Source organism: Cibotium barometz, chromosome 2, assembly GCF_041138505.1.
Source record: "Cibotium barometz isolate CiBa-2024 chromosome 2, ASM4113850v1, whole genome shotgun sequence".
NCBI classification, from domain to species: Eukaryota; Viridiplantae; Streptophyta; class Polypodiopsida; order Cyatheales; family Cibotiaceae; genus Cibotium; species Cibotium barometz.
Window position 1 is genome coordinate 24,796,313 of NC_141047.1, and position 26,166 is coordinate 24,822,478.

General features: G+C 47.1%; 1 protein-coding gene across 1 annotated transcript in view; it reads left to right on the top strand.

Annotated features, from left to right (window-relative positions):
* Positions 1 to 26,166, top strand: part of SBI1 (Leucine carboxyl methyltransferase) — a 125,545-nt gene that overhangs the window by 76,422 nt on the left and 22,957 nt on the right. Inside the window, exons 6-9 of the mRNA XM_086816003.1 lie at positions 4,654 to 4,756; positions 4,867 to 4,987; positions 5,089 to 5,136; positions 22,315 to 22,398. Coding sequence (XP_086672129.1) covers positions 4,654 to 4,756; positions 4,867 to 4,987; positions 5,089 to 5,136; positions 22,315 to 22,398 — 356 coding nt within the window. The remainder of the gene's footprint in view (positions 1 to 4,653; positions 4,757 to 4,866; positions 4,988 to 5,088; positions 5,137 to 22,314; positions 22,399 to 26,166) is intronic.

Here is a 26,166-nt window from a genome sequence, read left to right on the forward strand (position 1 = left end):
TCCTATCTTTCTCAATTAAAAGTGATACTAGATCATCAAAAGTAGTAGTAACAAGACGTAAAACCTCTAGAGCTTGTTGGAATTGTGTGATCCCCTACATGCTCTTGATGAGCATTGCCATTTTATCCGCATCATCGGGCTCGCAATTCAAGCTGGTAGGTGGTGCACTTACACTTAACTCTTCATTCTTGGTCATCTTCAGATCATAAAACTTGAGCTTGAGGAAAACTTTAGAGTTAGTGATACGATTACCAAAGATTGCATCTAGCTTCTTCCAAATCTCCTTAGGAGTAGACTTGAAGTCGATATGATGCACAAGAGAGTCTGAAAAGCTAAGTCCGATGAGAGCAATAGCTGTCTCATTCTCTTGCTGCCATGATGTTGACTAGTTTGGCTCTTTGGATCCTGGATCTATACCATCACCAAAAACAGTACCCCATACTCCTTCCCACATGAGAAAAAGCTGCACCTTGGTTTGCCAAATTGAAACCCGGTACTAGAAAACTTTTCAACGGATGGTGCAGATGTCATGGTGAGAAAGATGGTTTACCTCTTGAATGAAGAGCATCTTTATGCAAGCATGGCAGTGGGTACCTCATGCTGATCGCCACAGGCAGCCCAAAGAAGGTGGTAGTAGGGCGAAGGCCAGGCGTGGGGACGCAAGAGGGGCTGGCAGGACTTGCCCCGTAGGAGGGGCTATCGACAACGATTTCAAAAGTGGGCAGAGGTGGGCGGAGCAGGCCAAGGACGGTTGAGCAACCGGCAAAGGTGGACTTCTCCCCACTAGTGCTACTAGGTAAACGGGTGGCGGTGGTGCGCCTTGCACTCGCATTGCCCAAATGCGGCGGCGGAAATGGGCGGCAAGGGCGGTCCTTGGCTTTGGGAAGACAACGAGTAGCGGTTCTCGACTTTGAGGCGGCAGGGACGGGCTCTGGTCTAAGGTGGCAGCAGAGGAGCTTGATAGCCTAGCTCTGATACCATTTGTGGGTTTTAGGGTTAGGGTTTATAGGACCAAGGCTATGGTGGATAGAAGATACTCATAGTGTGTAGAGAGAGAGAGAACAAATTCTTAGAGGGAGAGCATATGCACGACTCAATGATTATTCTATTGAGTGAATGTAAAAGCTTCAAAGAGTACAACGCTTTTATAGGCTTATAACCTGATCTTTTGACACATCACACACACTAGAACAATGACACATGGCTAGACCTACGACATCATTGCTTATCACATTCACATATAAAAGCGGCTATAAGAGGTTGTTCACACACATAAACACAATAAGCCATCGGAGGGACACAAGAGGCTCCGAATACCCAACATTGGGAACTTTTTTTTTTTTCCGGAAAAAAGATCCTTCTATTAGTTAATGAGAAAACGCCATAAGGCTACAAAGCTCACCTCGCAAGGAGGGATAAAAACACAGTGAACTCCTGAGCTCCACCCCCGTGGCTGGCCGCTCTCTGGGGGGGGCTACCTAATAATACATGTGGGAGGTGAGAAAAGCCAAACTGGAGGCCTGTAGTGCCAAGTGACATCCTCGCCCCTCGCGGTGAGGAAAGGGCCAGGCTGCCAAGTGCGGAGGAAAGCCTTGCGGCGCCCTCTCATGCGGTCCGAGTCGCCCTGCCAGTGTCCTCTCAAGGTATGAATGATGTCCACCCAGAGGGCCTGTATGACCTCCGCCGGTGGAGTCGCCTGGCGGTCAATGGCCTCCCTGCATCGGGCTCTCCAAATGTGCCAAGCCGTCATGCTACTTGTGATTTGAGGTTTCTGGGAGACATTCTTTTGAGTTTGCCTAGCCATGGTATCCTCATATATCCTAGCATAATGGATGGCATCCTCCAGGGTTTTGCCATGATTATTTCTCACCTGGAGCTGTGCTCTTTGGACAACCTGTGGATAAAAGAACTACATAAGGTTGTAGCATCCATGTCCTCCGCCCGAGATTGCAACACTCTAAATCTCTGTAAGTGTCAAAAGGCATGTTTCTCATATCCAAGTCTGCAAACTTGGACAGCATATCAAACTCATTCTCTGCCTGGAGGAACTCATCTCGAAACTATCTCAAAATCTGCCCAAGTTGTTTATTCCTCAACTCTCTCCACCACCAAGTCAAGGCCTTCCCGTCTCAAAATCCACCTAAGTAGTGGGTTTATTCCTCAACTCTCTCCACCACCAAGTTAATGCCTTCCCTTTCAGGAGACTCCTTACCATCTGTATCTTCCGGGCATTTGGGAAAGGATGGAACTGGAAGTGAACATTCCAACGGTTTAGCCCTGAATCAACAACCTCCTGGGTCCTCTCCTTCTTCTCACCTGCAACGGTGCCCGGTGTGAAAGGAGCAATTGCAACCGTGCCTATGGTAGTGGTAGTACCAACAACCGCTTTCTGCAAAAGCACCACCTGTTCTCGTAACTGAATATCAGCCTATAAATCAACATGGAGTTTTGCCATCTTCTCCTCAAAGTAAGTTTTCTCTACCCCATCTACCTCTTCTTGTTGAATCTCAACTTGATCCCCCTCAGGCTGAGGATCCTCCTTGTGATGTGACAGGATGTCATCAAATTGAAGATCTTCTGCCATGGGTGAAGTGAAGGAAGTAAAGCCTCTGCTGCGGCAAGAAAAGGCTATGTGCCGATTCTAAATTTCAGAAAAAAACAGGAGTAAAACCAAGCTTTTACACAAGAAACTGGAGAAAATATGCAAAAAACACGACCTACTTGGTGCTCCACGGAAACCTTGCTGAGTATCTACTCGGTAGGCTGTTGACACCTTTTGGCTTTCGTCACGCTTGGAGGGAGATGGCCAAAAAATGCCCTCTTTTTTACAAGATAGAGAGCTTATGTGCTTTTTTTAAAACTGGGTCTAGAAAAATAGTCCCCCTTGCTCACCATTTTCAAAATATTTTTAAAATCAAAATAGCATAATACTTGAAAAAAAAAATGTGCCCGCAATTTTTACATGCGCATGACGCCCTTGTTTTTCCTCTGTCGGCTGCCCTGCATGCTTCTGCATTTCTCTGCCCTGCTGCCCACCATGTACCTGCTCTGCCCCCCCTCCCTTCCCTGTCTGCTCTACCCCCCCTGTTGTACGACCAGCACACCAGGCCCCTCTATGGCCTCTGTATGGCCTGGCCGGGCTGTGTGCATGTGTTAAAGCCAGGTGGCCTGCATAGTAGGCACCTACGATGCACACAACCTCATCTATACAACCCCTATAGGTACCTATCATGCACACAGCTCCATCTGTACACAGCCTCATCTGTTCAACCCTAGCAAAGTGGTGTTCTCAGCTTCCGGCTGAGATTACCAAAGGAAATCAGGGTTTCTTTACCTAGGGGTTTCCGGACAGATATTCCCTCTTGCACATCCACACATCCTTCTCTCTCTTTTCCTCCCTCTCTAAAATCCACATGCGTCTTGTCATGCCTGCAAAAAACAAGAAAAGCACCCACTTCCGTGCAGGATTAAAACTGGAGTTTGGGTGACATGATTGAAAAACACACATGAAACATACAACTTGCTTTCCCGCCTCGGTGATTAGGTTAGCTCTGATACCAATTGTAATAACCTGCTGCATGATCACCTAAAACACAAGGATTAATACAAACAACATACAAGGGTGCATGCAAGCTCACCGCCCAACCAAGGTCCGTGCTTGCAGACCTTCCCCAAGTGAGGGGCTAAGGCTCACTCCCACAAATCCATTCCAGCATGAAAAACACACATGAAACATGCAAACCTTGCTTTCCCGCCTCGGTGATTAGGTTAACTCTCATACCAATTGTAATAGCCTCCCGTAGGATCACCTAAAACACAAGTTAAAGGTAAGGATTAATACAAACAACATAGAAGGGTGCATGCAAGCTCACCACCCAACCAAGGTCCGTATCTGCAGACCTCCCCCGAGCCAGCCCAACACGGGCAAGCTTATCATTCATGGCATCCAAAAGAGGGAATAGCCATGAAAGGGTTTCTTCCTCGACCATCTGTGTTGCGTACCTAACACAAACACTCAGGATTAGGGTTTAATCTGGCAGGGTTAGGGGAGCCCTGAGAATAGAAGAAGTAGGCTGATACAGTGGCTAGAGTTCATTATTAATAAATCCATGGATACTGGCTATTTATGACTGGATGTTTATAGCAGCAGTAGTCAGTATATAAGTGACTTATGGGTTATTATCATCATGGCTTGACAATTCGTCTAGGCCTGGACCAAGAGTTGTCATATTCCTGCCATGGACATGCCTTATTATCATTGTGGCTAGACAATTGGTATGGACCTTGGACCAAGAGTTGTCATACTCCTACCATGGACATCGCAATCATAGATAGTCTTACCAAGGGCCTGTACAGGCAGGCACCGACAGTATGGGACACCAAGGCTGACTGGAATGGATTTGTGGGAGTGAGCCTTAGGGACTTATTCATAGTCGAAGCTTAACCTGCTAGTCAGGTTTATTTATTGTTGATTTATGGTTTTGGTGCTGCATACCTGTGATAAGGGTTGGCAATTGATGCTTTACACTCTCTTTCTCTCTCTACACACACACACACACACACACACACACACACACACGACACATCTAAATGGCGGACATGGTTAATATTAGTGGTGCTGTTTTGGCATGGTTTATCTGTTTTTTCATGCAGAGCAAGGGCAAATCCATAGCGACCATTACAAGCTTCTGCCTGTGGACTTACGCAATATCGACTCATTGAATATAATCTTGGATCAAGCAAAGCTTGACCCCAGGTGAGAGTGAAATGGTTGCAAGGATTTGGTTAAAAAAGATTACATTTCTACCACTAGTGGACCGTGGTAGTGAGTAGTTGTAAGTTGCTGACATTTTCTTGGGTTATCAGTTTGCCAACTTTGATCCTTGCAGAATGTGTGTTGATATATCTTGACCCAAGCGTGAGTCATGCTCTCATCCAATGGGCAGGGCAGAAGTTTTCTACCTCAATTTTTATCGTTTACGAACAGGTCTGGATCATGTGCACAGTGATTATACTTGCTGAACTTTTAAGACAAGTTAATCATTTGTAGTTTGAAGATTTATGTCATGAGTTGGCTGTTGTTTGCAGATTCATCCGGATGATGGATTTGGACAACAAATGCTTAAGAACTTGGAGGTTTGTCCACACTGACTTTTTCCTCCTGGGCCTAAAAAAGGAGAGGGTAAAGTAGTTTATTTGGTCTGGCTAGTATTTTGTTGTGGGCTCCATGCCCCTTCTACTCTGAACGTTTCCTGCTCTTTAAGCAGGAACACCTCTTTTGGCCAGGTTGTCTGAAAAATGTTGAGCTAATTAAGGAATCTTCTACTCTCATGAGTGTGACCTGTACCATTATTGCAGATCAGTGACACCATTGCAGCCTTTCATAGCATTAAATCTCTCTCTCTCTCTCTCTCTCTCTCTCTCTCTCTCTCGCACGCGTGCGTGCCCAGCCTCCGCCCCTAGCCTGTGCTCACGTGCCGCGATGCCCCTTAAGTGCTGTCAGCACCGTGCAGACAGGCGTTGACTACCTTTTCCCGACCTGCTCTACTCTGTGGTTCGCCATGCTGCGCACGTCACTCTGCCTCCTCGCTCTTCCCACCCACCCTTGCTCAGGCCCGCAAGGCAGCAACATAATCTTCTCTCTCTCTCTCTCTCTCTCTCTCTCTCTTTTCAACGAGATGTCCCGTTGGCCTTCTTTTGGAGCTCTCACATGCTTCCCACAGAAGAAGGTGCTGGACAGGGTCGTGAATCAACATGAAAAACAGTTGGAAGGCCTCCACAAGGAGATACAGGGCAAGAATATACAGATTGAAGAATTGGCAGCAAAGGTGAACCACCAGGAGGAGGAGATTTAGATGTTGAAAGAGGCCCAGATGCAACAAGAGGAAATGCCAGAGGCTGCCCTAGTGATAGGGGAACTCTGGGCGGGAATGGAAGCCCTAAAAGCTACGGTCAAGGACCATATAGTGGAGGAAGGGGAACTGAATATTCAGGAGGGTCTAAGGACAGACTTGGAGCAGTTGAAGGCTGCGAGTGATAAGCTGCGGGAAGAACTGTAGACCACCAAGAAAGATTGGGTGGAGGTGGTAAAGAAGCACAAACCCCCATAGAGCATCATACATGAGACTCTCAAGGAGGAGAAATGCAGGAACGATAGGGCCCTCCATGTGCGAGTGCGGGGGCTTCCCCCAAGGAGGATGCCATGACACTTTGCCAGATGATAGGAGTGGACGGGACCGCCCCCCCCTTTGCAGATACATGGAGGGCAGGCAAGGATATGACACGAGAGCGGCCCCTCATCATTAGATTCCTTGATGCCACTAGGAGACATGCCTTCTTAGCTAGACAGGCTGCCCTCAAGGACACAGGTGTACATGGGAGATGATCTCACCCCAGCACAGGTGGCACACCGGCGTGAGGCGATGATGACAGTTCATGAGGCCCGTAGAGCAGGAAAGTGGGCTATCTACAGAGATGGTAGGGTCATTATCACTGAGTGTTGTTGATAGTTTTTTTTTGTCAAGATGCTAACGCCCAATATATGTGCCTGCCAAAACCCCAGGAAGATAATAAGCCCGTAGATGTATGGTTGGAACTTTAGGAACAAGGGGTTGTTGTGTGGCCACCTTCTATAAGAGAACCAACTGTTGTCAACCCCATCCAAAAGAAGAAAGAACTCTTGCATGCGTGAGTAGAGGAGAGAGAGATGCTCTGGAACCAGAAGGAATCAGAAGAGAAGCGCATAGTAGCGGGGAAGAGTTGAGAAGAGTTGTGATAGGAGCATTGTGTGAGAGCATTGTTGCAGAGAAAAGAGTTGTGAGAGAGCCAGGGGAACTCTTGCATGTGTGAGTAGAGGAGAGATAGATGCTCGGGAACCAGAAGAGAAGCGCATAGTAGCGGGGAAGAAGAGTTGTGATAGGAGCATTGTGTGAGAGCATTGTTGCAGAGAAAAGAGTTGTGAGAGAGCCAGGGGAATTCTAAGAGAGCTCTCTGGAAGCTTGTTGGTGATCGTTTTGGTTTTGGGAAGAAGGTGACGTGGGATTTTCTTGAGGAGGTTTGGGTCTGCTCAGAGCAGAGGGTGCTAAGGTGATAGAGGGTCTTGTAGGAGGTTGGTGCCCTAGGACCTCTAGGAATAGCAACTTTGTTGGAACTTGGACCAATCCAAGGCTTTTGCTCAACGGTTCTTTGTTGTGTTTCATGGTGGAAGCCTGTAGGGTGTAGCTGCAGTTCTTTTGTTGTTATTGTTTTTTGTGGAGTTGAAGATAAAAATGTGAACGGGTTTTTTTTGGGGATAATCTCGTGAAGGATCCCTTGGTTTCTAGATGATCTTTCTTTTCTGTTTAATCCCTAGGTCTCAAGGTTGTTGAGACAGGTTCTTTTATCATCTATATGCAGAAGGGTTTTTTATGGTTTTTAATTGATGAGTTATCTACGCTCTGGTTTAAGTTGTTTGGTTTGAGATTGCTAAGAGAGCTCATGTGTGGATGAAGATTTGAGATTTGCTAAGTCAGGTCTATGTCAGAAAGCTTTAATTGGAGTCAGCAGGGTCTGACAGAGTCTACTAGAGTCAGCTGTGTGTCTGGATTTGTCAGCTGATGCTGTACAAGTGTAGATTTTGTCTTGCTGGAAGCTTGTGGAGTTTGGGCTGACAGTCTGAGTACTGTCAGAAGTCAGTCTGATAGGTTGTGGGTTGGATTGTGGTCTAGGTGTCAGCTGAGGGCTATCTCAAGTCAAGAAGGTGTTAGCTGCTGTCAGCCTTAGGTCTGTGGAGTTGAGTCTTGGTGGGATTTGAGGTATTTTAGGGATTGGAGGTGTCAACGGACACTGGGGTGAAGTGTTCTAAGTCAGATTTGATTCAGCTGAATCAGTTGGGTGAGCTAGGTCAGACTTGAGTCAGCAAAGGAGAGCTGATAGGATCAGTGAAGTCCTAAAGCAAGTTTTTGAAGATAGTTGAGGTTGGAGGAATTTTGAGGAAGCTTGGCGGACATAATTCTGGTTGGGGCAGCAGGAGCTGTCAGTTTTCAGTCAGCACAACTGATCAGTTTGTGTCAGCTGGGAATATTTTTGGTCAGCTAGTGGTTAGCTGGTGGTCAGCTAAGGGGTTTTAAGTTAAGATCAGAGCTATTGGAGTCAGGACTGACTAGGGAGGACAACTGGAAGAGTTAGCTGGATCAGTTTGAGGGGTTTGGAGAGTAGTCATGTGTCCGACTGTCTCAGCTGGAGGACATAGGACATCAGCTGAGTGGATTGGTACTTTGATTTGGTGTTTTGCTGGTGTTGTGGTGCTCCTCACGGTGGTGTGTTCGGACGAGCTCTAGAGGCAGGTCTCCCCCGACACATCACCGTCCCAAATAGGGATGCGGGGTCCATGAGACCAAACACCTGAGGTTAGCGGTATGGAACTAAAATGGCATCCTATGGTTGAATCTAGGAGGCCTGAGCGAGATTCTCACAGGCAGGGATGTCATTTTCTATACAGAGACTCATCACAGCCCTGAGAGGGGCTTACCATACATAGCCGGGTATGAGTGGGAGTCGGCTTTCCGAGGCAAGACCCGCACATCAGGAGGAGTGTGTGGCTCTAGAGGGGTACCTGTCCTTTTTAGATCCCATCTCCGACAGATTCTCAACATCGTCCGGAAGGACAAGGATTCACGATATCTTTGGGTGCGGCTACAACTTAGTAGTGACAGAGTCATCCACATTGTTGTGTGTTATTTTGCACCACGTCACTCCCCTTACGCCGCACAGCATGGCGAGTCACCGTACTTACCATTATATTGGGATATTATGGAGTTCTCACAGCTGGGGGAAGTCCTCCTGCTCGAGGACTTCAACACCAGGACGGGAAGTCAATAGGTCCCACTACTTGATTTGGACAACCCTATCAGACTACAGGAGCTAGGGGAAGTCCTCCTGCTCCGGGACTTCAACGCCACGACGGGAAGTCAGCAGGTCCCACTACTTGATTTGGACGACCATATTAGACTACAGGAGCTGGACATCACTAGCACAGGGCTGTAGAGATCATCACATGACCGTGAGGAGGTCACAGTGTATGGGGGATATTTCTTAGAGCTGGGAGGTGCAGGTCTCGTTATCTATAATGGGATGTCCCAATGGCCCTCCTCTCCGATGCCCTCACATCCTTCCCACACAGGAGGTACTAGCACTATGGACTACCTTACGGGATCTCTGGCTTTGGCACACCTCCCCGACTTCTTCATCCTGTCACCCCCCTTTGAAGATGACCATGCCTACCTCTCTTTCACTCTTACCCGCACACCACCCATCCCTCGGCCACGACCCCCCATCTCACATTACAACCAAGTCCATTTTGATCACGAGCTTGACCTTGTTTATTCCAACCACATCTACCACCAACTCCACGATGTGGAACCTACAGTCCCCCTACCCACCCTCATATCACAGCTCACCACCATACACCACACATCCGCCACCACTTCTTTCATCTGCACGCAGCGGTCTACCGCCAAGCCACCTTGTGGTTCCATGCCCCAAAGCTGTTGGTATGATGACGAGTGCTGAGCCATACGCTCTCGTCTTAAGCATGAGGTACGGATCGGGCAAATCATGAAGTGCCAAGCACAATGGATTTCTCAAACAACAGCTCACCCAACGCAAGAAACAGGAGTTCTACACTCAGAAAGAGGATGAGTTATACCGAGTTTTCTTAGGGCCGAACTGCAAAGAGGCCTGGAGGAAACTCCGAGAACATCCCCCCCCAACACCTATCACTGCTCGGACACATGGCACTCCTATGCTCGCTCCCTATCCCCCATCAGCCACCCTACCCCCACCACCAGATCCCCATTCCACCACCCCCACCTTCTTCACAAAGGGCATGGTCCTCGAGGCCATTTGTAGACTATGTAATGGGCGAGCCCAGGATCACGAGGGACTCACTGCCGAGGACATCTTGCATGCCGATGATACCTTGGCGCCCCTACTAGCCTACATGTTCAATAGAGCCCTTTGTGAAGGATTTCCACCCTCTTGGTCCACCAACACCATCACCCCCATCCTCAAAGCGGGAGATCCACTTGATCCTAATAATTACAGGACGATTATGATTGGCCACACATTGGCCAAACTCTATGGATTGGTGCTAGAGGCGGAGCTCAGTTCATTTGCAGAGAGACAGGGATGTAAAGCCTCAGGACATGCAGGCTTTCGGAGGAGCTACACTACCCTTGACCACATTTTCACCCTCCGTGCCATCATTGAGGGTAGAGCACGACAACAGAGGATTTACTGTTGCTTTGTGGATTTCCGCAAAGCTTTTGATACTGTACCCTGAGCCTGCCTCTTACACCATCTACAAGAGATAGGAGTCCCATCTGACATGGTTTGGAGTTCATCGCCCTTTATGAGTCTGTCACCGGACGAGTGAGAGCCCTAGGAGGTACATTGCAGGAGATTTCCAGCTCGATTGGGGTGAAACAAGGCTGCCCTCTATCACCCACTCTTTTTGGCCTCGAGCTTCATTGACGGATTAGGCAAGGCTGGTCCCACACTGGCAGGCATATTGATCCCCATACTACTTTATGCAGATGACATCGTCCTCCTTTTAGATTCAGCTGAGGGGCTTCAAAGACAGTTGGATGCCTTACAGGACTTCTGCACTCAGCGGGACCTCTTTGTTAACCTTGGTAAAACCAAGGTAATGGTCTTTAATACTTCTCGCCCCTTCACATCTAGATTGAGCTTCACATATGGAGGGGATCTTGCGGAGATTGTCTCATCCTATGTCTACCTTGGTGTCACTTTCAGTGGCCCATGCTTCATCATGCTTCCCGCAGCACATGCCAGAGTGACACGGGGATATGCAGCCTTGTGCTTACTTGAGCAGTAGTGCTTCCAAGCATATTTCCAAGATGCCAAGACGAGGGTTGGCTTTTTGACACCCTCGTCCACACCAACCTTGATGTATGGAGCAGCCTTCTAGGGGCTAGATTTATTTGATGAGGATTTGCAACGAGTTGAGAGGCCCCAGGTCATGATGCTCACCCGTATGATACGCAGCAAACCGTCAGTCCCACACCAGATTATCTAGGCAGAGTTTGTTGCAGCCCCGATGGTTTTGGATGCACTCTTCTAGACAGTTACCTACCTCCATCGCATCAGTGACATGGATCCCCAAAGGTACCCAAGGCTTGCCCTAGAGTCCTCGAGACAGCTAGCACTTGAGGGCCACTCTAGAGTATGGTATGCATTAGTTTCCACTTGGTTCTCATTATTTGGGCTTCTCATGGACCGCCTATACCACCCCTTCAATACAATTTGGACACCCCTTTTCTCCAGCTCTCCTACGAGGATACCAACCGTGTTATCCGGTTAGATCTTACCTTTTGCACATGGATCACACCTCCGGAGCTCCCAACAAAGATGCACTTCTATAGAGATCACTTCCTTACACTCACTGAGGATGGATTCATCTGGTAGCCGGGCTACCTGAGTGTTCACATGTCCCATGCCATGCGGATTGTGATTGACCAGATATGAGTTTCATCCCACTGCCTCAGAGTGAAGATAGGTAGAGCTGAGCGCATCTTTAGAGCCGGGAAGCTCATACGGAGACCCAGAGAGGAGAGGATTTGCCGATTATGCCACACAGAGGTTGAAAGGGAGGAGTATTACATATGCCGTTGCACAGTATACTATGAGATCTGCGGGAGGTTTCACTATCTATTTGATGAGGTATTTGGTCCACTCTCTAGGATCATTGACTTCCCGGACTAGCATTGCCTAGGCCTCTTCCTCCTTGAGCTCTACCTTTCCTACTGGGGGCTGAGGCTGCTCTCATGTTTCTATGTTCCTAGCATTCCATGAGTTTCCATGGACAGTTTTGTATCACCCGAGTGAGATAGATATGTTTATGTTTTGTTTTTGTTTTATTTTCCATTCCATTTTGAGATATGGCATGGACATTATTGTATCACTTTGTTCTTATAGGCCCATTGGGTCTTTAGTAGACGCTTAATGTATCTTTCTTTCTTTCTCTCTCTGTTTTAAATGGGGTGTCCCGTTGGCCTTCTTTTGGAGCTCTCACATGCTTCCCATAAGGCGGAAGCTCGAGTATAGTGGATTACCTAATGGGATCTCCAGCTTTAGCCACATCCATACACACCTTCACCATTGCCACCCGCCCCCTTGGAGCCGACCATGCCTCTCTCTCCTTCAACCTTAGCTTTTCCCAACCATCTCACCACCACCACTGCCCATCTCCCACTACACCCATATTCACTTCCACCATGATGGGGATTCGACTTACTCCGACCATCCTACCAACATCTAACATATATAGACCCCAATCTCACACTAGCCAACCTCACCTCTCAGCTCACCACAATCTTACACACCTTTGCCATAGACGCATTTCCATCCACTAGCCGATCTACCGCCAGACCCCCCAGGGGCACCATGATGAGGAATGCAACACAAGACATGAGCGTCTCCTACGTGAAGTTGCAACTGGCCAAATCCGAGAGCGAGATGCTCAAATGATTAACCAATACACAACTAGATGTAAGAAACGAGCACATGTTGAGGGCCAATACAAGGAATTATACTAATCTCTCAAAGGTGTAAATTGTACTGAGGGCTGGAAGAAAATCTGGGAGAAACGCCCACGCATTTCCATCCACTAGCCGATCTACCGCCAGACCCCCCACGGGCACCATGATGAGGAATGCAGCACAACACATGAGCGTCTCCTACGTGAAGTTGCAACTGGTCAAATCCGAGAGCGAGATGCTTAAATGATTTGGGGGTACCATCAGACATGATTTGGGGAATCTTGGCATTATATGAGTCGGTCATAGGGCGGGTGAGATGCAAGGAGGATTACCAGAGGAGTTCTCCAGGACCATTAGAGTGAAGCAAGGATGCCCACTGTCTCCCACTATCTTTGGCCTCTACATTGACAAGATTTCGGCCTTCATTGATAGAGGAGGGAGAGGAGGTGTATCACTAGCAGGCATCCTGTTTCCATACTACTTTATGCTGCTGACATTGTGCTTATTGTAGATTCTCCAGAGGCTTTCCAGAGGCATTTTGACACATTACAGGGCTTTTGTGCACAGTGGGATCTCACAGTAAACCTTGGGAAAACCAAGGTTATTGTCTTCAACACATCCCCCCTTTTCACATCTCGATTGAGTTTCACCTACATGCAGCCCAGTGGAGATTGCACACTCATATGTGTACTTGGGAGTCACTTTTACAGGACCAGTCTTCTCGATGAGCCATGCTGCAGAGGCCAGATTGATGTAAGGGTATTCTTCTCTTGCTCTCATGGAGAGATAGTGCTTCCAGGCCCATTTCCAGGAGTCGAGGACCAAGATGTGGCTATTTGACACCTTGGTCATTCTAGCATTGATGTATGGAGCACCCTTTTGGGCACGTGATCTTACGTTGGCCAAATGGCCGAAGAGAGGCCTCATGTGATGATGCTCTCTTGTATGATATGCAGCACACCATCGGTCCCACATGATATTATCTTGGCAGAGTTTGCTGCAGCACCCATGGTCGTAGAGGCACTCTTCCAAACAATCACATACATTCACGGCATCAGTGACATGGTCCCTTGGAGACCCCCGATACAGTCCTCCCAGCAGCTATCATGAGATGGTCACGATTCATGGTATAGCCGAGTATGCACCTGGTTCACGAGGCAGGGACTCAAGATGGATCGCCAACCCCCACTCAAGTATGACCCAGACTCCCCATTCATCAGGCTCTCTCAGGATGAAAGGAACCGGGTGATCAGATATGATTTGTTGGGACTATACATACAGGATACCTGGCTCACAACACATGAGCCACTCTCACACAAACAACAGTACTACATGGATACTTTCATGAGGCTTACAGAGGATGGTTTCATATTGAGGGCCAAATATCTTGACATATACATGTCACATGCCATGCAAATTGCAGTGGGCCAGTTGCGGGTGTCATCGCACCGCCTGAGGATAGAGACAGGGAGAAACCATGCAAATACCTCATGAGGAGAGGATATGCACTATGTGCCAGCAAAAGGTCGAGTCAAAGGAGCACTTCATATGTAGGTGCACCGTATATTATGAGATTCGAGGGAGGTTCCATTGTCTCTTCAAAGAGTGGTTTGGACCCTTATCTAGGATCATGGGCCTCTTCCTACTAGAGCTTCATTGCCACAAAGACTCACTGATTAGGGAGTCGAGACCGACCTCCCAGACTCCCTGGACCTTGCCAACAACATAGACATCAGCCCCAGCTTGAGGAGATCTTGGAGAGGCACAGAGCCACCTTCCCATGCCGGACGGATATGCAGAGCCTTCTACAGGCTAACCCCATGCTTGATATCCTTGATGCCCCGTCCCCCCCCCCCCCCCCCCCCCCTTCTCCCTCCCTTACCGGGGGCTTAGCTCCATAGGTTGTATGATGATGATGGTCCCACTTTGTATCATATGGCTCGGATTTGACATTCCCAGCTCATAGCTCTAGTCTTTGTTTTCTTCTTTACCATGATGAGATTACATGGACACTATTGTATCACTTTTGGTCTCGGGTCTTTTGAAGACGTTTAATATAACTTTCTTTCTTTCTGGGCAAATCACGAAGCTCCAAGGGCAATGGATTTCTCTATGCCTCACCCAACGAAACGGAAGTTCTACGCTCAGAAAGAGGATGAGTTATACAGACTTTTCTTAGGGCTGAATTGCAAAGAGGCTTGGAGGAAACTTCGAGAACATCAGCCCCCCACACCTATCACCTGCTCAAACACAAGACACTCCTATGCACGCTCCCTCTATCATATCCCCCATCAGCCACCTCTACCCCCACCACTAGATCCTTCCCCACTACCTCCACCTTCTTCACAAAGGGCATGGTCCTCAAGGCCATTCGTAGACTACATAATGGGCAAGCCTAGGATCACGAGGAACTCAATGCCGAGAACATCTCACATGCCGATGATACCTCGGTGCCCCTACTAGCCTGCATGTTCAATAGAGCCCTTTGTGAAGGATTTCCACCCTCTTGGTCCACTAACACCATCACCCTCATCTTCAAAGCCGCAAATCCACTTGATCCTAATAATTGCGGCCAAACTCTATGGATGAGTGCTAGAGGGAGAGCTCGGTTCATTTGCACAGAGAGACGGATGCAAAACCTCAGGATAGGCAGGCTTTCGGAGGAGCTACTCTACGCTTGACCACATCTTCACCCTCCATGCCATCATCGAGGAGGGTAGAGCATGACATTAGAGGATTTACTGTTGCTTTGTGGATTTCTTCAAAGCTTTTGATACTGCACCCCGAGCCCGCCTCCTACACCATCTACAGCAGATAGGAGTCTCATCTGACATGGTTTGGAGCATTATTGCCCTCTATGAGTCCCGTCACTGGACGAGTGAGAGCCCGAGGAGGTACATCGCAAGAGATTTCCAGCACTATTGGGGTGAAACAGGGCTGCCCTCTATCACCCACTCTTTTTGGCCTCTACATTGATGAGATCTCGAGCTTCATTGACGGATTAGGCGGGGCTGGTCCCAATCTGGCAGGCATATTGATCCCCCTACTACTTTATGTAGATGACATCGTCTCCTTTTAGATTCAGCTGAGGGGGATGCCTTACAGGACTTCAGTACTCCACGGGACCTCTTTGTTAACCTTGGTAAAACCAAGGTAATGGTCTTCAATACCTCCCGCCCCTTCGCATCCATATTGAGCTTCACATATAGAGGGGATCGTGTGGAGATCGTCTCGTCCTATGTCGACGTTCATGTCACTTTCAGTGGCCCACGCTTCACCATGCTTTCCACAGCCATGCCAAAGTGACACGAGGATATGCAGCCTTGCTTTTTGACACCCTCGTCACACCAGCCTTGATGTATGGAGCAGCCTTCTAGGGGCTAGATTTATCTGATGAGGATTGGCATTGAGTTGAGTGGCCCCAAATCATGATGTTCTCCTATATGCTCCTCAACAAACCATCAGTCCCACACCAGATTATCCAGGTGGAGTTAGCTGCAGCCCTAATGGTAGTCGATGCACTCTTCTAGACAATCACATGCCTCCATCGCATGAGTCACATGGATCCCTGCAGGTACTTGAGGCTTGTTCTAGATTCCTCGAGACATCTAGAACTCGAGGGTCACCCTAGAGTATGGTATGCCTAAGTTTCCACTTGGTTCTTAGCATATGGGCTTCACATGGACCGCCTCCCACCTCTTTAGTACAGTTTGGACTCCCCTTTTCTCCAGCTCTCTCATGAAATATGCTCATCATCTGAGAATTGTGTTAGATATTCTCAGAAAAGAAATTTTGTTTTCTAAAGAAAGTAAATGTGGTGAAATCCTTTTTAGGATTTGTTAAATTTTTTCAAACATTTATTTGGAATTATGCAAAGATTGCTTTGTCTCTTTTGAATATTTTAAAAGGGGGGGGAGAAAGGCAAGCATAATAAGTACAAGCATGTTGAGTGGATTGAGGAGTTGGATGGATGCTTTAATGAATTGAAACATCAAGCAACCACTGCTCCTATGTTAGGGATTGTGGATCCAAGTAAACCATTTGTGGTTGAAATGGATGCCAATGAGTATGCTATTGGAACTGCATTGTTCTAGGATGGTAGGCTAGCTGACCTACGCATGAGAAAGAGCTTTTTGCTGTTATTTATCTTTTGTATAGATAGCTAGTTTGTTTTATTTTCCATGACTTAGTCACGTCATGGATTTTTTTGTAATACTTTCTTGGTCTCATAGACCCTTTGGATCTTTTGTAGTCGTCAATATAAATTCTCTCTCTCTCTCTCTCTCTCTCTCTCTCATCATAGCGAGGCACTAGCAGAGGCCTACGAGGCACTTTACCTCGGATGAGATTGGCCTCATTGTACAGCATCCCATGCAAGAGTTTCTCCGATGACCCCCCCCCACCCCCCCCCCCCCCCCCCCCCCCCCCCGCGGGCACCCCGCCCCGCCCGTGCTGATGCTATCACTTATCTGATTGTACCCCTCTTTATATTATCTTTCTTGTTCCTTAGACAGCTTGTATCAGACCTTTGATTGTAACTTTCGTCTCATAGGTCATTTTGGCCTTTTGAAGACATTAATATGACATTTCATTTCATTTCTCTCTCTCAACTACAGGACTAATATGATTGCTCACACGTTGGCCAAGATTTATAGATCAATCTTGGAACATGAGCTTAGCGCAGATGGGCCGAAGAGGAGACTCAGAGCACCAGGGCAAGCAGGTTTCCGGAGGGGACACTCCACACTGGATCACATCTTCACGCTACGGGGGATCATTGAGGAGGGGAGAGCTCACGGGCATCAGAAATACGGTTGCTTTGTGGATTTTCGCAATGCTTTTGACACTGTCCCACGGGCCAGATTGATGAGGAGACTTTAGGATATGGGAGTACCAGCAGATATGTTTTGGAGGATCCTCACACTTTACGAGTCTATCACTAGCCGAGTACAGGCCCCAGGGGGTGACTCAGAGGTCATACACTGCACTATCGGGGTGAAACAAGGCTGCCCCTTGTCTCCTACTCTACTCAGGCTATACATTGATGAGATATCTAACTACATAGACAAACAGGGAGGACCAGGAGCATGATTGGAAGGAGTCTTGATACTATCCTATTGTATGCAGACGACATTGTCCTTATCTCTGACTCAGCAAAGGGGCTACAGAGACATTTGGATGCATTACAGGCCTTTTGCGAGGACCGGGGCCTCATTGTGAACCTTGGGAAGACCAAGCTTGTGATCTTTAATACCCCCCTGCAGTGGATAGGCAGATCCGCACCGTAGTTTATGTTTACATATAGTGGGGAACCCATGAAGCATGTGACCTCTTATGTTGGGATCACTTTTTCTGGACCACAGTTCTCTGTGTGGAAGGCGGTCGAAACCAAAATGATGCGTGGCTATGCAGCTCTGGGCTCACTCGAGAGGCAGGTCTCACATGCTCACAGATACAGTTTCATGAGCCAAGGACGAAGCTTTGGCCATTTGACACACTAGTCACACCGGCACTATTGTATGAAGCTCCCATCTAGGGTCCCAATTTGTACCACAGGAGGAGATGGAGGGGGGAGCGAGCTGAGACAGATACGGAAGAGGTATATGATGGGTGGAAGCCGATGGAGAGGCCCCTGGTGATGATGATCCCGCACATGATTAGGAGTAAGCCTTCAGTGCCACATGAGATTGTGCGAGTGGAGATGGGGGCTGCACCAATCATGACAGAGGCTCTATTCCAAACAATGACGTACTGGCACAGATTAGGGGAGCTCCCACCAAATAGATAACCCCGGCTCGCCCTAGAGTGCTCGAGACAGCTTGCACTAGCGGAGACACACAATGCTGGTATGCATAGGTGAGCACTTGGTTCGGTATCCATGGCATGCAGATGGGGTCACTCCCCCCCTCCTTTGCTCTCAGCCACATAGAGCCGAACAGGGTCATCAAGAAGGACATTGTGAGACTCGATACTTAGAGGACTTGGCGTTCACTTGTTCAGCCCATGGGGAGGAAGATGGCTTTCTACAGAGATCATCTTCTTCACTTGACAGAGGACGGTTTCATCATATGCCCATGCTACATGGACACACATTTGTCATTTGGGGTATGATGTGCGGTTGGATAGATCCGCACCTCATCCCATGATCCATCAGTTGAGAGTGGAGACAAGCCAGATATGGGCTGGGGGCAGCTGCACTAGAGGACATGATATGCGAGCTTTGTCATATAGAGGCTGAGACAGAGGCTCGCTATATAGGCCAATGCCCGGTATACTATAAGATCAGGGGGAGGTTTCACTGCCTCTTCCAAGACAGATTTGGACCACTTTCGAGGATCATAGATTTCCTAGACTAGAGATGCCTGGGGCTTTTCCTTCTAGAGCTCCGCAAACACAAAGAGTCCTTATTGCAGCTAGACCAGCAGCACTTGCCCAAGAGAGCTCTCACTAACTTCTTCTAGACGAGAGCTCCGAGAGCAAATCCACCCACTACACTTGACCTCCACGTTGATGGAGGTGCCCGGCCAAAAGGAGTGACACTAGATAGAGCCACACAGAGCCCAACGCCCCCAACCCAGAAGCCCCTGCCCACGCTCGCGTCACCATAGGAGGATCAGAGCCATCATTTCCCACCGCCACAGGACTTTCTCCCGCCGGCTTGGCTCTATTACATTGGGTACCATGATGCAGCGCCCTATGAGGGATATTTTAGGGTGATGTGAGAGCTCGGCGCTCCTTGTATTGGGATCAGCTTTAGCATTTCAACTCTTGTTCCTTTCTTTTATTTTTAGTACCCATGATGATGTATTCCATGGACATGATGTAATCTTTTGGTCTCATAGGTCATTTTGGCCTTTTGTAGACGTTAATATAACTTTCTTTCTTTGTCCCACCTGACCCACCCTCCTAATACCTATCACAAATGCCTCCTAAAAGGAGTGTGGATTAAGACGCCTTCAAAGTAGAACTCATAAAAGCACAAAAGAGCATCGAGAGGTCAGTCAATGAGAATGTCAGAGACGTAAGCAAACCTTGGAAATTGGAGAAACATGGAATCACATTTTGCAGGATATTGAGAACCTGCAAGCAGCCAAGACTCGCAACAAAGAAGAGCTATGTGCATTGAGGGCAAACAATTCCAAGTTGCAAGTATGTAAAAAAATGGAACAAAAGCATGGTTGGGATTCGGTCAAGCTGAGGTCTGAAATGCAGGAAACGCGTAATAAAAATATGGAAAAATGTCAGAAAGAATGGGAGGGCAGGTGCCAAACATTGAAGGAAATGCATGCTGACAATGATGAAGATTTTTTAGCCATGGCACTATTGAAGCAAGAAAACGCTGTTTTGAAAAAGCTTGTGGCAGGGCTTTAGAATGCCCAAGGAAAAAAGATAAATATGCCAAGAAGACAGAAAAGAAGGGTAAAGGCAAAGCTCTAAGCATATGCGAAAATGGCATATATATGAGGAGACATTGCAGCCAAGCACAAGTGAACCAAGATGGTGTAGGATTCTCTTATTGAGGAAAGATTAAGAAGGGTAATAACCTAAATGTAAAATTTATGGGCACAAAAGATGAATAGTGAAATAAAGATAATTACAGCAACCATGTGAATAAAAGAGCCAACTTTGAAAGAGCTTGGTGAGTCGGGAAAGATGACACGACGGAAAAGCCCCTCCTGGTGCACTCTAAAGATATACATCAAGGATGGTGGTTTTAAAAAAAAGGGCCACTCTGTACAATATTTCATGTTCAAAGACAAGACATATACAAATGGAGCTGAAAGGAGGTCTCAAAAAGTTGCAAGAAGCTAGAGACAAGGACAAAGGGCTGTTTACAGAGCGATTATTACCTGCCGACTCTCAAAGCGGCTCACGCGGCCTGTGGGGCAAAAAATAAACTATGCATGGCAGTGTGAAGAGCAATGGCACAGTGAGGCGTCACTAGTAGAGATGTTTACTTTTTCTACCTAGACATGCTAGAGCCTAGAGAGAGTCTTGCTGATGGTATTGGAGTTTTCTTTTCCCTGAAAATGACCCATCCTTGCTTAAGGAGAGCTCGCATAACTCATGTTTGCATTTGCTAGGCCCTTTGCCATGCATAATGGTGAGCTACATAACCAATCTCTGAACAAGGTTTTTGACCCTAGCCGACCTGCGTGACCTGAATCTGTCTTCTTCCTGCGGGTAAAATGGCGAAAGATTCTCTGCATTTCATGTGCTGAGATACCCCGTGTTCTCTTTCCTGCAGGAGCTGAAGTCATGTGTTCTTGCATTTGTCGTCATACCACCCATTTTGTGGCTGATCCAGTGGGGGGTTTGGCGGTGGAGAGAGAGTGCACCGACACAATATTCAGTCACAATATCTCACTGAGTGGCCAGGGCCCCCACCTTTTGTTGTCTATGCTTTATTACTAAAGTTGAAACAAGTACAAGGATTAAGACCTGACCCGTCCTGAATGTGTAGACTTGACCCACTATGTGTAGCTCATCTTCTTCTTTGCTGAATTGAATGTGAGCTGAGTTTTGGGCTAAGTAGGAGGCTGGACTTGTCCATGCGAGCAGGATCTGTGCACGAGGAGGTTGTGGAGATGCGGAAGACTAACGTAGGGCTGAGTAATGGTGATCTAATTAGGCTGATTGTAAAATACAGGCTCTTGGCTGTTGATTGGGCTGATTTGCATTTGTTACTGGCTGCTCCTATGATGCAAATATGAAGACACACTTCCCTAGCAATGTCTTGAAAATACATATCATGATTTGATTGAAGGTGGCCAGTGTGCTGGTTAGCCCAAAAAGCATAACCATCGAACTCAAAAGGTGCAGGCTTTGTCCAGAATGCGGTCTGGGAATATCCACCTCCACAATTTGAACTTGATGGTACCCACTTTTGAGGTCAATATCAAGAAGACTTTTGTAATGTTTAGCCATTCCAAGATATATTGAGTACTTGATATGTGGCACCTGATTGCATTCCATACTCGTCGTCTTTTACTCATTCTTGTGATCTGTACAACAGTGTTGTGTGTGTACCTACAAGGTGTTCCATGTGTACCTACAAGGCGTTCCATATGCTATACAAAATGCACTAGCTTCTATTTAAATTTTGACTGGACAAGACATTCTTTGAAATGAAGAAGGTATGGATGTCCCAGTTAGGCATGGGTATAAACTTGTGAAATAAATTCACGTGTGCACTGTCAAAGGTGTGATAAGAAAACCACGTAGAAACTCAATGTGCTGGATAACTAACTTGGCATTACAGGCATCTATCCTAGTTAAGCGGCACGTGTGATACACCTCCAGCGGTTTCACACTTTCCTTTTACGAAAAGGATCATTGTGTGTGCAATGGCAGAGCAGTGACGAATGGCGAGCCAGCTGGAGGAGATACTATTCAGGCTGGACAATGGCCAATGCAGGCTAGGAAGCAGCCTGCAAGGTGAACGTGGCTAAGGAAAAAATGGAAAATGCAGGCATAAATGTGGGCGGGCTGTTGGGGCGGGGCAGGGCTGTGAACAGCATGCAGCTGACTAATTCAGGAGTCCCGTCCTCTACAATGCTCCTATCCCTCCTGTAGTCGTAGCTGATTGTGTGGCATTAGGCCTTTTTGTGCTGCTAGGGAAAATGTATTTTCATACTCTACATGGCTTAGAGGATGTGATTTATTACTCACTTTGTATGTTCATCCATATGTATGGCTCTTTGGTGTTAATGTTTAGGATGGGAGAGGTTTAAGTGATAATATTTTGATCAATTTGTGCCATATGCTTGTGCAGAGAAGGGGCTGTCCATTACTAGGGCTTCATGACACGCCATCATTGGAGGCCAAAAAAAGACGATTTGCTGATTCCGGGTGGCAGGTTTGTATTATATAATTAGGTGCATCGTGGTTGGTGGTTGTGTATTGTAGTTCTGCTGATTCTTGTTTGTCTGAAGTGGGAGCGTCTCTAATTATATCTATGCTCTTTTAGCTGGTTGCCTCGTCCTTGTGTTTCCCCTTCAGCACGTCATCCTCTCTTCTTTGCTGACCTTTCCATCCCATCATTTCTTACATCGTATCATGCAGCTCTAGTTAACCCTTTTAAAATAGTTTCCTTTCTCTGCTTTGAATTAAGCAAGCATAGACTATCTCTTCCGTTGTCTTGTCTCAGGTTTAAAAGACTTGCACACATGAGGTGGTCACACATGCTTAAGCACGTGTGCGCACAAGCAATGTTGCTTTTTGATTGGTCTCTTGTATGTGGGAAAACTAAGAGTTAAAAAGGATCATAGCAAAGATAATGATAACCACAGTGATAAGCTTAACAAGAAGCATCAAACTAATTGCCTAATAAATCCCTCGCATAAAAGTGAGCTCCATGTAGAACAATTTATGGCAGAAAAGGCATCTCCATGCATAATTGTGATGTGACACCTAGCATGCCATCTCAACCACTAGGAAAATGGTGAAAGTTTGTAAGATGATGTAAAAAAGGTAGAGATTCTCGATTATGTCATGAATAATGTATTTTCAGTGATGTCATAGGAGTAACCGTTTAGGCCTTTTAGACCTTAACATGCATTCATTAAATACAAGTACTACGCTCCCTCGCAAATACACAATGTCCGTCACCTCATTTTCAACAATCCCGCTTGGTGATAGAGTTCCCTGGCACTCCCTGCATGCTGGCCCCTGTACTCCAAATTCTTTGGTAAGAGCAATCTGGACGAGTTGCCTTCGTCTGATCTTGGATCCTTTCACAGATAACGGGAGACTTTTACACTCCAGGCAGGAAGCACTAAGATATGAAAGGTCTGAGCCATGCCCTTATATCACTCACTTGCTCGCTCATGGAGCACACACCTGCTTCTCACATGATCACACAAATTTTTTACATCCATTTTTGAGGCATAGTCAGGGCAGAGGATGCAAAGACTTTGCCGTCTCCTGTCAACTGGTAATATTGGTAGAGCCATAATGACTGAATATTTGATGAAGCACAATGCTTGACCCTTTAGAATGTGGCAGAATCTTAGAGTTCAAATATTGGATCGAGTACAAGAGGTTGAAAAATTTGTTAGTTTGAATTGTTGGGTTAGACTTAAACCTAATGTGCAGGACATGGGGGCAGAGAGAGAAAGAAAGAAAGAAAGAAAATTATAGTAAATGACTTCAAAAGACTCAATGGGTCTATGAAACCAAAAATGATAAGAGTAATGTCCATGTAATCTCATCATGGTACAAAAGAAAAAAAAGACGAGAGCTATGAGCTGGGAATGTCAACTCTGAGTCATATGATACGAAATGAGATCATCATCAACATACAGGCTATGGTGGTAACCCCCTGGTAGGAGGAGAGGGCACATACCGCCAGGCTTCCAGAATTGTCCATCGAAGAGTACCCTCTATGTCAAGGTGGACAAAGAGGATTTGATTATCATCATCCTAAATGTGGATGATCTGTTGCTAACAAGGTTGCTAACACGTACCATTGAGGATAAAGTGCAGCATTGGAGGCTGATATTCAATCCTCAATTGAGATGTCAGATCTCGGACTATTACACTATTATTTGGGCAAATATATGCACAGCCCAAATAATAGTTACAAGAGGGTATTGTTTTGCTGCAGTCCAAGTACATAAAGGGACTACTACAATGGTTCAAATTTTAGGATTGTAAGCCTATTTCTAATCCAGTAGAACTTGGGCTTAGGCTGATTATGTATGATGCAAGAGAGCCCTGTGATGCCACTCTTTTCAGCTAGGCTGTTGGCTTCCTCATACTTATGTAACACAAGGCCAGGCATATAGTTTGGAGTGTCCCAGTTGAGCAAATTTATGCACAGCCCAAGAACAAAGCATTGGCAATATTTTAAGCGTGTGTTCAGGTGCTTACAGGGCACTTAGTCTCTTGGTTTGTTCTATGCCAGGGGTGGTGATTTTCAACTCCATGCTTACATTGATTTGAATTGGGTTGGTGATTACGACACAAGGCAGTCCACAAGTAGGAATTGCTTTTTCCTTTGGGAACTCATGCATATCATGGTTGAGCAAAAATGGCTACATCTTCACTTGCCCAATCGTCTTGTTCACCCTTGTGCAAGCGATAGACCTTGTGCATATCCTCTCTGTTATACCTGTCTGCAGGCTTTACTTGCACGATCATAGAGGCAACCCTGCAGGCCTTCTCTAGCTTGGGATCTATGAGGACAACAAACTCAGCTCCGTTATTGGGTAGGCAGATGTCGGAGAAATCTAGCTTCTTTGAGAAGGGTATGGGTCTGGGTTTGATGGGTAGGTGGAGGGCATCCCTAATAAGCTTTTTTGTTATCAAAATGGGCCTCTTGGATCCATCCGCACCTGTAACCATGCCCCTCTTGGTGTGCTATTGGTAGGAGGCTAGAAACTCGGCAGAGAGTTTTGTGTTGACCTTTCATGAAGTTGAGTGCAGGGCAGCTTTCACTACTCCAGTTGCGTGTGTATGGACTACTACAGTTGAGTGTGTATGGCGAAGGAGATTGATGGCAGATCTTCATAAAAGGAGTCAACAGACGCCCAGTTCCATTTTCACTGACAGTGAGAGTGCTATGGTTGTAGCATGAAATCCAATCTTCCATGCTCGCACCAAGCACACAAAGATAAATTATCACTATATCAGAGAGAGGCTACATGCATGGGACCATGCCTGCTTTTTTAGGGTTTCGTTGTTGTATTTAGGATTTCGCTGCCAACCATGTCTGTGTTTTTAGGGTTTCTCTGTTGTATTTAGTGCCTGCGTTTTGGGGCTCTCTCTCTCTCTCTCTCTCTCTCTCTCTCTCTCTCTCTCAGCTGTCACATCTCTCTCTACGCGCTTGCACCCTCTGGCTGCGTGCCCTATTTTGCCCACCCTTCCTCGCACTTGGGCGTTGTGCGCACCCGGCCCCCTGTGCCCCCCGTATCCCACTCACCCTTCCTCGCACTTGGGCGCTACGCGCACCCGGCCCCCTGCGCCCCCCATATCCCACCCACCCTTGCTCAAGCCCCCAAGGCAGCAACATAATTTTCTCTCTTAGGCCCCCAAGGAGGCAGCAACATAATCCTCTCTCTCTCTCTCTCTCTCTCTCTCTCTCTCTCTCTCTCGCGCGCGCGCGCTCTCTCTGTAGAAGAGCTACCACTCTGAGCTTGAGCGCCATCATCCGCCTCCTCTTTTGGAGTACAATGGCACCTACACCTACCTGATCATCCAAATGGGAGGGCTTGTATGGCAAGTTGACCGACATCATAGACAAGATGGAAAAACACATTTCAGGACAGAAGGAGAAGAGTGTGCTAGGGAATTTATCAAAGGATGGGTTGAAAGTGATCAAGGACATACTGGTATGGCAAGAAGACACGACGGGAAGATGATGGAGGGATCAGCCCTGACTTTGAAAAATCAAGGCCAAGCTCAAGAAGGGGTTTGTTGAGGTGGTGAAGGAGGAGGTGAAGGTGGAGATAGCCAAGGTGAAATAGAAATTCAGCAAGAGGCTGAAAAGGATTGGATGGGGGCCCAAACGAAAGGGCGAACGGCTTTGATGAATGCCACCCTTGAGGAGGAGAGAATGCGTCAGGTATGCCGATTGAATGTACGGGTGACAGGCATGGCCAAAGGGGAAGGCTCTACTCCGGAA